The sequence below is a fragment of the Callospermophilus lateralis genome, chromosome 1 (assembly GCF_048772815.1).
Source record: "Callospermophilus lateralis isolate mCalLat2 chromosome 1, mCalLat2.hap1, whole genome shotgun sequence".
Taxonomy (NCBI): Eukaryota; Metazoa; Chordata; class Mammalia; order Rodentia; family Sciuridae; genus Callospermophilus; species Callospermophilus lateralis.
The window spans coordinates 183,931,099-183,945,015 of NC_135305.1; the positions used below are offsets into that span (position 1 = coordinate 183,931,099).

The window sequence follows — 13,917 nt, forward strand, 5'->3', positions numbered from 1 at the left end:
TGAGTCGAAGAAGAAAATGTATTTATGGCTTTCAGTTAATCAACTTTAAGTTTAGAGGGGAAAAGTAAAAAATTTAAATTATTTGAAAGCCGCAACAAGACAGCCAAAGATCTTTTGTTCCACTTGTTAAAGTGGTGGTAACATCAAGTGTAAGGGAGACAAACTACCTTTGTACATCAATTTCCAGCCAAAATATAATAGGCAACTAAGTGTTCTATTTAATAATTATGACCCTCTAGATAAAACCCTAGATTTACGAAATTATATGCTTATTTTTAGAATACCAAAATCTGAAAAGAGCTCGCATTCAGAACCATAAATTTTAACCAGATCTTTAAAAATATGTAACATATAATCAGGTACCTTCAGACTACCAGAGTATACTTAAAGCCATTAATTTCAATGGTCCTGTTTGGTATTTAAATACTAAGATAGGTCAGCATTTCAGAAAACTAAAATTCATATGAATTCCCACCACGTAGACATAAGAGAGTGTCAGCAATGGTTGCTAATGCGGAACATCTTAAATAGGAGACCCATGAATTCCACCTTCTTCTCATTCAAGAATACAGCACAGGAGTTTCCAAAAATGTATGTCAAACTTCATGTGGGAAGATGACTGAGATGTGAGATGCAGGGCCTTCATTCTGGGGTGTCTACTTTTCTCCTAATACTCCCTACAAATATTCCCTTTGCCCCTTCTTCCTCACCCAAACCCATCTAGGGAGATGTAAGCTATACCTGTCCAGGGTCTCTTCTGCTCAGCTTTTTTTTTTTTTTTTTTTTTTTTCGGAAGGACTAGATGGAGAATATGTAAAGGGTAAAGGTGCAGTTAGTTCTCTCTTCAGACCCTGGCTGAAGAAAACGTCCTGTGCCCAAGACAAGGGGCTCTGAGGACACACTGTAAACATCTTCTCACAGACTGCTACAGAAGGATGAGGCACCAGGAATAACAGAAACAGTGACACTCAAGTCTGCAGGGCTGCCTGTGTGCCTTAAATAGAAGGCTACACAGGTGAGCTCCTGTTGCAGCAAAGTCTGTCGCACTTACATTCCAAAAGAATGAATCAGCACACAGTATCAGACTGTGGCTTTCGTGAAGTATAAGTTAACTCTAACAAATAAAAGATGCCTTCCCTACCTAACTTGCTGGAATATAGGATATAGTGTCACCAGAGATTTTACACCTGATTCTGTCACTATAGATTCCAATTCCTGGAAATAAAAACAACATTTTTTTTTTTTTTAAAGCCCTGTTCCTAGCCTCACTGGTTTGTGACATGTATTCACTTGCATTTAATTCATTCCAGTCATCATTTAAGAATTTCCAAAACTAAAAGTGAGAATGATGTTTTCTTTCTTTTTTTAAGCCTCTGAAGCCAAGGAGCACTGGTTCTCTCTTCCTCCTGACCTCCCCTCTCTTGCTCATTGTAGAGGCTGTGAACCTTAAAGACAAAAGTGTCTAAAAAGGAGATGGAAGAAAGAAAAACATTTTACTTGATTTGGTTTCTTATACCAGTTGTGCAATTTTTGCAGAGTTTGAAATCCTCTTTATTCTTCTCTCTCTCTCTCTCTCTCTCTCTGTATGTTAAAAACCATGCCTATGGATCTAGCTGAAGTTGTAGTGGCCAGAGTCCTATAACTCTCAGAGATTGCTAAAGATTATACTGAAAGTATATTCAGTCAAATAAAATTTTCATCGTCTAGTTCCTTTACCCAAAAGAAATACCCTGTTCAATAAAACACGAGAGAGGAGTCGTTTTCTAAATACAAGTCGTGCTGTAGTGCTGCTCTGCGAAAGCCCTTTACCCCTTGCCACACGACTGTATCTGCAAACTGCACTTCGGCAAACATGAAAATCAATGTAACAATTCGACGTACAAGGCAAGGCCTACGGCGCTGCTAATGTCCCCTTGCTGGACACACACCTTAAGTCTCAGAGCTCTCAAGGGGTTTGCTGTGGAATAAAATTAGATTCCAACATCTGCCACTATTAAGGAAAAAATTCCATTTCCATCTCCCATATGAAAACACTATAACCAATGAACAGTAACTGAACCTTGATACCGTAATGGTTATTACCCAAATCAACTATTTTTTTTAAACAGTAAAATTAGCAAATTCTGCTCTCATAATTATTTGAATGTTATCAGACTAAATGTTTGATAAAATTCCAATATGATTCACTTGGAAAAACTGCTGCTTATTTGAATACCCAGAATATAAAGTGTATTCATTTGTAGCTATTCACATTATGTTTAAAGCATATCATCTTTTTAAAGTTTGCATTAGCCTGCTTTCCTAACCAAGCACAGAAAGTAGCCTACCTTCAGTTTTTACTTGCATATTTTATTCAGACATTTCTATTAGAGTTAAAAACAATCTCATTTCTATTATTCATTGAAGAGAAGAGATAATATAATACATGTGAAATGATGGAACCTACGCGAGTTTCTTTTACTGAAAATATTCTGTGCATTAGTCACAGCAGAGTGTGCCTTACCTTTTAAAATGGAAGGTATTTGAGATACATAAATACATGATAAATAAATCACTCTTATCCACGAAGAGTATGGAACCTCTTACTTAGCACATTATGAAATGTTATCCATTTGTGTACAGTGCTGTATAATTTAAAAGCTCTTCTGCATACATTGTAGTATGTGACCTCCTCCCGTGTTAAAAGAACCTCGGGCTCGATAGAGTTAAATAATCTTGCAATATCATGGCGCCAGGGACACAGCCTAGACCACAGCCAGCCTCTCGTGACTCTTACAGCTCACACATTCACCTCCATTGGGCATGAAAAAGCCTGGATTCCAAGAGTCCATGAATGAGCCAATGAAGAAAGGAAAGCCTACATGGCTTCTATGATGAACCAGTCCAGTGTCCCTAATTCCTCACTTCCAGGACAGGGTGGGACTTCAGTAAGGAAACTGCCTTGAACACTCAGGAAAACAGTAGGAGAGGTGCAATTTGGAGTTGGTGCTACTATTTATTAGCTCAGAGACCCTTATGCAGAAACAGAAGAAAATAACAGTAGCTCACAGGGTTACTAAATTAAATGTAGATAATATGTAATTGCAGGATAGGGTCTAGCTTGAAAGAGGTGCTGACTGCGAGGCCAACCCAGACAACCAGGGGAGACACAGAAGCAGATGGAGGGAGATGGGCTGAGATGATGTGTCCCTGGTACTGCTCGCTTCACACACTGGATCTTTGGGGAGCACTGCACTATGACAAGCCCTGGCACATATACCTGAGGTATGAGTAACTTCTTTAGAAGGTACAAATTCTGAACATGAAAAAGGCCAGTCCAATTTGAAGCAGATTTGTTTGCTGGTTGATTGGTTGGTTTTTGTTTCCTTCACATGACATCATGGGAGAAGAATAGAACCTAAGTAAATGACCACCTTTCCTTATTAATCAGATTTCCTGCTACCAAACTGTTTTGGGGGCTGTCTTGATACTCATCAATCCTTGTACATGTTTTCATAAAGAGAGTAGTACTGACACCTAAATTGAACAGCTAAGAGAAAAATCCCCAAAGTAGGAAGTTAGAATCCATTAAAAATGAGGAATAACTACTGAAAAGGGAATGAAAGTTAACAGTTCACTTCCTTTCAAAGCCTGCAATCTGAATTATTAGTCAACCAGAAGGAGATCAGCTACAAGTTTGGGGGCGGGGGGTCTTGGGAAATAGGCCACCATGGCAGATGCTTAGAAGCTGCCCACTGACATTGCTGAAATAGCAGCTGAGGAGGATCTACAAGGGCAGGAACAAAGAGCAAGGATGTTTAAAAGCTCCCTAGTATTAGCCAACTGCCACCACCTTCTGAATTGTTCCAAAATCAGTAATTCGGTCCAGGGGTGGAGAATCTAGAGCGTCGTTTTAAAGAATCAGGTCACAGGTAGCAAAGAGGCTGTTAACCATAGGGAGATAGGCTACAGTCAGAAAGGACACAAGGAAGGGGTAGATTTGAATTTAATGACAGATGACAAGGACCAACTAACTGATATGTATTGAATAGCTTTAGTATTAATTTTTGTTTGTTTTGTTTTAAGGCTGACCTGATTATTATAATACAAGTGTAGTTTCTCCAGTTCGGAGATTTGGGAAAAGTGTGTGGCCCTTGTAGGACTGAAGTCTATTATTCTTGGTAATTGAACAGGTCAGGGGGAAAATAAAAAGATGTAGACTCAGAAAGAAAGGCAAGATAATATATATTTAAATAAGAGATCCTCATCATAATTAGACTAAATAGTCAAAACAAGAATGTGCAGGGAGGGTGGGTGAAGTGAGAACAGGACACTTCTCCTTAATGCATAGCCTTGGCATGTAAATGAAGACATCTGAAGAAGCACACAGGTTTGAAGCGGCTCTAACATTCTATCATAATTAGAAACATTTCAAGAGCCCTGTAATTTCCAATCAAAATTACAGTAATTTCCGATATACAAGCCATGATTCATGACAGAATTTTACATTCCATGAGAGATTACGGTGGCCTGATGTATGACACGCTGAGTACAGCACTAACATAAACAATTCAGTTTAATGTTTAAACAGCACTTGATGTTTAGAATCTCACAATAAAAGAAACATATTATTGTAGAAATTATCACTTTGACAGTGATTGAAGGGTAGGCAGGCATGTGGCCTATAAAGCTATAATTTTTACAGTCCACAGCTTGAGTTTAATCATTTTTATATAACATTTCCAAGATATCCCTTAAGTGTTTCATCCAGCCTATAACTTAAACAAGAACAACATTTTTTAAAACCAAAACTCCCACTAAGTACCGCTAATAACGTCAATAGAGTAAGATTTTAGGAAAGGTTAAAAAGGTACTGTATTATAAATACGTTATATTGTAAATACTCCCAGAAGTATATATTTTAACCACATATTAACAAGCTGGGGTGTTATATAAAAGAGGGTTCATTAGTGATAATAAAAATATACTTGTGTAAAATTTCAAGTTGTTTAAATCTCACCTGGAGCCCTTGGTTGCCTCTAAATCTCACCTTGACGCTGTTATCAAGTCCTTTGTAAAGGGGAAGAAAGTTCTGGTCCTTTAAAAAGTATTCTGGGCTTTGGAGAAGCATTTGCAGACAATTGTGAATTTGTTCTTACAGATGAGCAAAAATTATCAATATGCGACAGTACACTGACAAAAGGCAACACAGTCTTTTTGTTTTTATCTTGTTTTGTAGAGATTTGCAACTCTTCCAATTCAAGTCTGTTCAGTTCCAACTCATCAGAATTGAACAAATTTTCTAATTGTAATTCAATTTGGGGATTGTGTATAAATCTACAGAAAAACTAAAATCATTAATATGTAAAGATGTGTGCAGTTTGTTTTAATAAGTGCACCTAATAGTTGTAGACAGCCGAGTGGAACAAAACAAACTGTGTAACTTTTGCTCTAGTATTGGCAGAATATAATATCAAGGTCATCTGAGTAATAATGAAACAGTAGTAAGTGAATGATTCTACTACAATGAACTGGACCAAGAAACTTCCCATCATTACGATATTCCTCTGAAAGCCACGATAAACTGACTCAGGGATTGACAGAGAAATCCTTATCCTAGGAATGACTTGGAGGAAACAAAACCAAGCAAACATAAACTATATCTGAACACAGTTTCATCTCAGAGCTCTGTACATAATTCCTGGAGACTGACCTCTTGGTGGTGCAAGTTCGCATTGAAAATAGACACCTCTGTTAATGAATATTCCACAGGCATCACAGATAAACATTCTCGATGCCTAATAGAGGCTCTTACCTGGCTTTTGGTTGCCGCAACCTTTGCAAACAGTGCTTGGGACACTTTAGCGCGCTTCATTTCCTGCTGAATCTCATCATAAATGGAAGCATTAATGTTCATGGTATTGTTCTCTGGTTTCCCATTCCTCTCAGTGGCAATAGTAGCTGTTTTCACCTACAAAACATTTTGAACATGGCTGTCATTTTTCAGTGGCCAAATTGTTTTGAAGCATCTCAGGCTCGGCATCCAAACTGGACACTGTTGCTCCTTTTATGATCAAGGTGATCAACAGTGCAGTCATTCAACATTAGTTATTGCCCTGAGATCAGATTGCTTAAGTTAAGGAAGTCACATTGTCACAGGTGATTGCATCTGTAATGTGACAGCAACTGCCAGCTGACAACCAGGAATTATAATGCCATAAAGTAAGTTTGCTGGAAAACAGAATAGTTTCAAAGACTTGAAACCCCTAAACTAATTGTCTCCCAATTACCTTCCATTGCAATCCTAACAAAGGAAATTCACAATTAAAATCATAATGCACATTGCGGTATCTTCACTGCGTACCCGATGCCTAATAGACAACTGCATCACTAATAGCTATTATATACTATGGCCTTTTTAATTTTAGACTCTTCTTTATGCCTTTTCCTCTTATGTTTCATTTTAAAAATCTTCCATAACAAAGCCATTTGCAGAACTGCATATTTAAATCTTCTATCCATCCATGAAACAGGTAGAGTGCCTTGCTTAATTATCATAAAGGCTGGTTGCATTTCACACGTGCATGTCCAAGCTGTTCTGTGTAATTATTTCATCTTTTCCTGGCACCCTTGTATATAACTATTTCCTTTTGACTTGTGGAACTAGACAATAAGAAAATGTTTCACAACATTTCACAGAACATTACTGTAAGTTACACAAAATATATAATCAGTGACTTCACAAATACATTAGTACAGTGAAAAAACTTATATCAGTGCCTCAGATAATAATGATAAACAGGTATCAGCCGGAAAAAATGCCACACAATTTTAGGGAGAAAAATCAAATCCCAACCTCAAAATTTATTGACAGGACTGTTTTTCTAACTCCAAATTTTCTTATGTGGTTACATGAACCAGCTTTGAAACTTTACATAGGAATTATGCAGCTGAATTTTCACTGAACATATAAAGCAAAAAATTCCTACAGATGTAGAACCATGTTTTCTCCCAACCAAATAACCAAAGACCTCACTTCTCAGTGTCCTTTACAGAACCCAGGTTTCTATCCTCTAAATTCATGCCATCTTGAACAAATTCTTACATATACTACGGAAAATATAAAATGAAGTATATTTTAGGATAAATGGATGATTTTTAAAATTTTTATTTTATTTTTTGGGCTTTGAATGACACACATCTCTAGTCAACCTGTAAGACGTCCAGGTTTCTATTACCAGATCCCCAAAATATTTGGCATGAAAAGAGGAACAGAGGTCATCCCCAGATATTTACTTCTCAAGGAACTAAATGTAAGTACCCTCTGAAATGTACTTTTTTTCCACATTTTTTAAAAATTGGTGTATAAAATGTGCTTTCTGAATCCTCCTAACTTCTAGCCTGTTTACGAAATAATTCACCTATGACTTTTCTTGAGGAGGTAGATTCTTCCACCATGACATTACTTCCTCTAGGCATGGAGAGGGTAAGGGTGTGGAAAGGCTGGACAACAGGCATGAAGAGGACATAGCAGGTGAGGCGGAACAGGTGACCCACTGCCTGGGCCTCACTGCCACCTTTCAACTATTACCTGGTAACAGAACAGCATGGGTCCAGGCTGGGTCTCCAGAGACCCCTTTCCAACTCTGGGACTTATGGTAAGCAAGGACCCTCACAGAGGTCCATTAACGACTAGGGGCCTCCAAGAAAGCACACAAGGCTTTGAAGCAATAATCTGCTAAACACTACTTTAGGAGCTAGAAGAGTTAACGCATTACCATAAATTGCTTACAAAGTTGCTTTGGTGAGATTCAAAACTTTGCTCTGGGGTGGTCTTGCTTTGAGGCAGAGGGATAAGGTTTAGGCAACCCACAGGGTCCCTTTTAATACCTATTTTTCTCACTGCTTAAATGAAAGAGGAAAGAAAAGCCATTTCAATTGCTTTGAAAATTGGATGTTATAGAAGTGGGGGCACAAAGTCCAGTGCCTACGAAGAAATGGTTTCTTAGTAGCAATCTGGTTAGCAATACTTAGGAAGAGCAGGCTTTGGAATCAGTGTTTTGGTTTGTTTTTAAAATAATTTTCATTCTTTTGTAAAAATTACACTTGAGAATTTGTCTTTGAAGTGGGCTATAATCATTTTACTTCAAACCTGTAATATACTGTTTCTAAAAATTCCTTGGGTTAATGCACTTTTTATAAAGTGGTTATAACTTGCACTAAAAATTGTTAAAAATTGTTAGAAATTGCAAGATTTCAAAATTATTTTTTAAAAAAATCAAATAATCATTTCCTAACAGCCAACACAATCAAATCAAAACAAATATAGAAAACAAGTACATATGAAACATTGTTTATAAAAAGAATGTGAGGTTAAAACTTTATAAAAAATATAAAGTTAGAAAGTCTCTGTCTGTATTACTTATTTAAAAAATATTTAGAAGAGATCTTTTTTAACTTCTTGTTGGCCCAGATATGTATCTTATCATAGATAAGCTATTAGAATTCTGGAATCATAATTTTTCCCCCCAAACAGAAGCTATTGCTGAAGGGGAACTGAGTTGGACAGCTTTTCAAAATATGAAGACTGAATTTCTCCCCAGGTAAAAATGGAAACAAAAATCTTTTATACCTCACTCTACTAAGTACTATTTTAGCTCAGTACAAAAAAAAAGTCTTCTTTAATCCTGGTTTAGCTTTTAATATTATATCACACATTAAAATTCATAAAGTAGTTCATTCCAGGCAAAACAAACTACTCTTCAGCTCTTCTCCGCAAATAGCACAGGAGGTGAAATAAATGCAGTTGCCTTCTGAATAGCTTTTATCAAGGTAGCGTGTACTACTCCATTATTACAGCGGCGCCAGGGAAGTAGTTAAGAATGGGAGCTTCTACTATTTACCCTCCCTGGTGGGGACAGGGTGCAGTACTAAGGTCTGCTTTTTATTGTACTAAAATCATATAGAACACAAATTTTCCATGAAAATTTTACCGTGCTTAAACCCGCGAATCATACTTCGCACAAAATGAACTCCACTTTGGTCTTGACTGGTGAAAGTGCTACTGCTCTTTGATGCGTGAGGAACTGCCTGCAAGCACTTTTGCTCTCACATACACAAAAGTTAAAGTTTTATGTACTTTTAATAATTACGATAATAATGGCTGGGAACATTTATTAGTCAGTTATTATGTGCTGGGCATTCTGATAATATATCTTAACTGCTTAATCTATATAACAGACCAGAGTAGGTATTAGGATCCCCCCATTTTAAAATTGAAAAAATTCTCTTTTAACAGAGGTGAAGTGATTTGTCCACAGCTCAAGGATGAAATCTTATGTTTGTCTGGCGTAAGTGCTTATCTTAGAGACTATGGAGTTATGGAGAGTCCATGTTGCTCTTGGGCTTTCTTTACTTCGAAAAATCCTTAACTTATTAAAAGATGGGGGGCCTGCTTTTTGATGGGCATTTGCTAAATCTAGCTCATTAACGTTTGAGTTTCAGAAGCTCATGAGTTTAAAAACGTAATGTTCAAAATCCAACTTGAATTTATTTTCTAAGATATTCAAACTACAAATGTTTTCTTAGTAATACTGTGTCAGAAACATGTTATCCTGTAGCATGCTTATTAGTGCCGGAAAATAGTCCTCACACTCATATTTTTATATTAATACTGTCTTTGGTATCATGTTTTGATCTTTTTGGACTCTTTTTCTTTCATAGGAACAATACTAATTACTTTCCAAACAGACTTCTGAAGACTTATAGCTTTTTAAAAGATGACTATTGATGAGAAGCATTTTATAAGCACCTAAGTGGGATCTTAATGTTTCCCAAGGGATCCATAACAAATAAAACTTTTATCAAGTGTTAAGTTCATACCTGTAATTGAACCTGAAATTAAGATGAATGTATGTTTCATTATATTTGAGAGGTATTTGTTGTAAAGAAATGCTAATGGTGTAGCTACCAGGTTAATTATATATTCCTTATATGAAATTTGATCATTTTCTAAAAGCACTGTTATGAAATATCATACTTTACATGATAAGCTAAAGAATTACATGAGATGTTAAAAAAAAGAAAAAAATATATAATTCATATACCAGTTTTAACTTGATAATTATATACTTTCAAACAGTCCTTATGGAAAATAAAACTGCAAAATTAATTTAACTCCAAAACTCATATGTATAAAACTACACAAATAAAACCAGAATAAGCATACCTAAGGTAGAAATCATCAACTTAAAACTAATCTGTTCTGTAGAACAAATCATTCTGAGAAAATAATCATTAATTATTATTAATAAACTTCCTCTAATAAACTCATTAGGAAAATCTGCAAAGCATAGTCAGAAAAGAAACCTTTAGGACCAGGAAACTTTGAGGGGACTGGGTTTTCCCAGGTATTTTCTTATGACCATAGTTTGGAAAGGGTACTATCTTCATAATTCCAGAAATGACATTATTCAAAGTTTTCCCATGTGGATCATTTGTCAGATATCTCATTTATTTTCTCAGAACAATGTTTTCACATGTGTTCCTCTTCCTACTCTAACAATACACCTTCTCATCCCCTAGGACAAAACAGAGCCCTCAAGTTCCATTTTCCCCTTTCTTACATAAGTTTGTTTGTATTTTGAGGAGGTAGCTTGCAGCAGAGGAAAGGATGAGACTTGATAGGGCATTTGAAAACTTTAATTAAACCTTACACTTGGGTTTCTCATTTTTCTCCTAGCAAAAGGCTGATTTGAGGATTTCATGAATTAATGTATATGAAGGTGCTTAGAAAACTGTGAACCATTATCAAGTGCACGGTATTCTTACTCCTTGAATTAAAGCATGGAAATTGTGAAAAAATGCTTTCAGCAAACATGTCTGGCCTAGAGGTTACTGCCACAGGCTGCGGGTAAAGCCCATGGCAAGGCTGCTGCCACTGGAGGACAAGGGACAGGTGTGCAGAGGAGGGCCTGAACCTGGGCAGGGCTGGTCAAGAGCTCTGTTGTTTCCTGAGTCTGATCTAAGTCTTCTCAGGTGGGGTACTCCTAGAAGCTATTTGGATTCCCCTAGCCAGAGCAATCCCTCCTTGAAGATAACTTAGAATTCAAATTCTAGAGTTCGATTGTTTGATCAGGTCTTGCCTAAGGGCATTCCGAAGTCAGGTTCAGGTGTGACCTATACCTTACAAAGAGCTGCTGACAATCAGTTTTTTCAGGCCTACAGGTAGTCTGGGCCTTCCCTGAGTCACTAAGGGCCTCTCTCCCTTTGACTCACAATTCTTTATAGAAAGAAATCAGAGTTCAGGTCAATCAACTCAAGTCAAAGATTTGTTTCAAATCTCTTCATTTTAGGGGAAATGAAATGTACGGTGATTTCACACAAACTCTTCTCCAGCAAAATATATAATTAAAGAAGGCACAGTCTTGTAATCTGTTTGTGTATCTGTGGTTTCCTCCATTTTGTTCTTTCCATTTTAGTCACTTGTAATTAGCATATTTTTAAAACCACTTTTATTTGTGTGGTCTATTGGTTCCAGCTTAAGCATTCGATTTCAACTTAGCATGTTTTCCCCAAATCCAAAGTACTCATTTTGCAGTAATAATTCCTTTAATATTTCAAGAATATCTTAAAATTTAATTCATTGAATCACCGTTAAAGGGTAAAATGTGAACACACTGGTAGTGAGTTTTATTACAATAACATTAAGTAATGCAAAAGGATTCTCCCTGAGGAAAACAGCATACCTTAAAGATTTACGTTATAGCTGTGAAATAACATGGAACATATGTACATATATCAGATAATCATTTCAGAATTTGGTTAGATTGCCAATAATACTACATTAATAAAAACATATTCTTTGAAAGAATTCCACTAAAAATAATTAGTAGTATCTACATACTTTGGTTTGATTTCCACCCTTCTTGGGAACAAACAAATGCAGGTAAGGGTAGCTCAGTAATTCACATCAAAAGAAATTATATATTTTTTCCTATCCCAACTTACCACAGAAAACAATGTCTTTATACATATATATGGGAAAACTATCCCCATTGTATCTTAAGCATATATGAAAAGAAGTGATTTCCACCCTTCTTGGGAACAAACAAATGCAGGTAAGGGTAGATCAGTAATTCACATCAAAAGAAATTATATATTTTTTCCTATCCCAACTTACCACAGAAAACAATGTCTTTATACATATATATGGGAAAACTATCCCCATTGTATCTTAAGCATATATGAAAAGAAGTATCACTTAATAAAAATTAGTGTAATTTTGGCTACAGAGAAACTTTGGCTAATGAATATTGATAGCATAATCCCATTTGGAAAGCAATGGAAACCCTCAAAATCCTAGAAAAATCAGAAGTTTACAAAAGAATATTTTGAATTTGTGTTTTAAGGAATCATTAAGTTAAATATTTTGGGCAGAGTTTTTAAAAAGATGCTCAGTGTTGAAATGCACATTGGTCTTTGGTAAGTCATTCTTTTATGAGCACTGCCAATGGGGTGATAAGCAAATTAACTTTCTGCCCAGAAGCTGGCTAGTGTTAACTAGAGGAACAAAACTGACCAAAGTGTATTAACTCTAAGTACTGCCAAAAACAACAACCAAAAAAAGTGTAAAACCAAGTCCCAGGTAAAAATACTTTTTTTTGTTCAATTACTCTTACAAAAAGTAAATAAAAAAATTCATCATTCTTTATATTTTAGGAAATATTTTTATAGAAGGATCTATAGACCAAACTCCATTACTGTGTGTATGTAGGCAGGCAGGTATGTATGGAGCTACCATTCTTCTCTCCCAGAGAAACATGAAGTTTTTGTTCACAAGTACAACAATGGCTTCCTTATAATTTGCTCATATAGACATCAATACCATTTTCATTAATAAAATGGAGAAAATAGATTTTGTTGACATTTCTAAAAAGTCATCGTTTCTGAACATTATGATAAACACTTTCAGACCCTCAACAGTGGTTGAATATTATGTCTATTCTTCATTTGTGGAATTTCTGTAGCAGTTTCATTCTTTAGTGCTGAATAGGCTTTCTCTAGATTTCTGTCCTTGGAAATATGAGATTTTCTTTTTACTATTGATGAAAATAGTTAATTTCATTATGACATTGTGTTTGTAAATACTTTGAATCTGTATTCCACATTCAATTTTTATCCATCGAAGCTGACCTTATTTAAACACATTAAACATGTTTAGTTGACCTTAAACAATGTAAGAAAATACATCTGCTTGTGAATTTTGAGTCTAATCCACTATCAAACTTTTACCTAATGTTTTGAACTGAAAATTAACTTCTTGAATTCTCATAATAGTTATGAGGCTTTGAAACCCGATTTCAAAAATCATAATACAGATGTACATACACATAAAGTTACCGAAAAGGTGACTTTTTTCCTTCCATTAAAAAAAGTGGAGAAATTTGGAAAAACTGAAAATGTGCCCATTTCTGGGAATATAGATGGAATTCCTTATCAGCCCCATTTAAAGCTGCCTTCGAGGACGGTATTAAACTTAATTATGAAAGATTACAAATGAGATGATGTGTAATTGGTACCAGCTGCAGTTCGTATTGGAGAGCATAAATACAAATGGAATTACTTATTTATTTTTATTTATTTACTATTCAAATGGCAGTTCTAAAACTGGTAGGGATAAAACTGACTTTATCCTTTTTTTTTTTTTTTTTTTTCCTTCTATTGAGTTTAAAATACTTCTTAAGTGAAGAAGTATTTTAGTAGTGGAGACAGATATTCCACTTCATGACTCCTTTTCACCCTAAGAGAACCCAGAGAATGGAGCAACACAAAGCAATTTTCTTTCCTCTAATTAGTAGCTTATTGTTTTTATATAAGAATTAGTAATTCGGGACTAAATTTCAAGAATCTCTATGAAATTGAAAAAAAAAAAAAAAA

At 35.6% G+C, this 13,917-nt stretch overlaps 1 protein-coding gene across 4 annotated transcripts in view; it reads right to left on the bottom strand.

The window, feature by feature from the left end:
* Positions 1 to 13,917, bottom strand: part of Satb1 (SATB homeobox 1) — a 75,933-nt gene that overhangs the window by 23,898 nt on the left and 38,118 nt on the right. For all 4 annotated transcript variants that reach the window (XM_076842791.1, XM_076842760.1, XM_076842738.1 and 1 more), the window contains exon 9: positions 5,795 to 5,950. In XM_076842791.1, the coding sequence (XP_076698906.1) occupies positions 5,795 to 5,950 (156 nt within the window). The remainder of the gene's footprint in view (positions 1 to 5,794; positions 5,951 to 13,917) is intronic.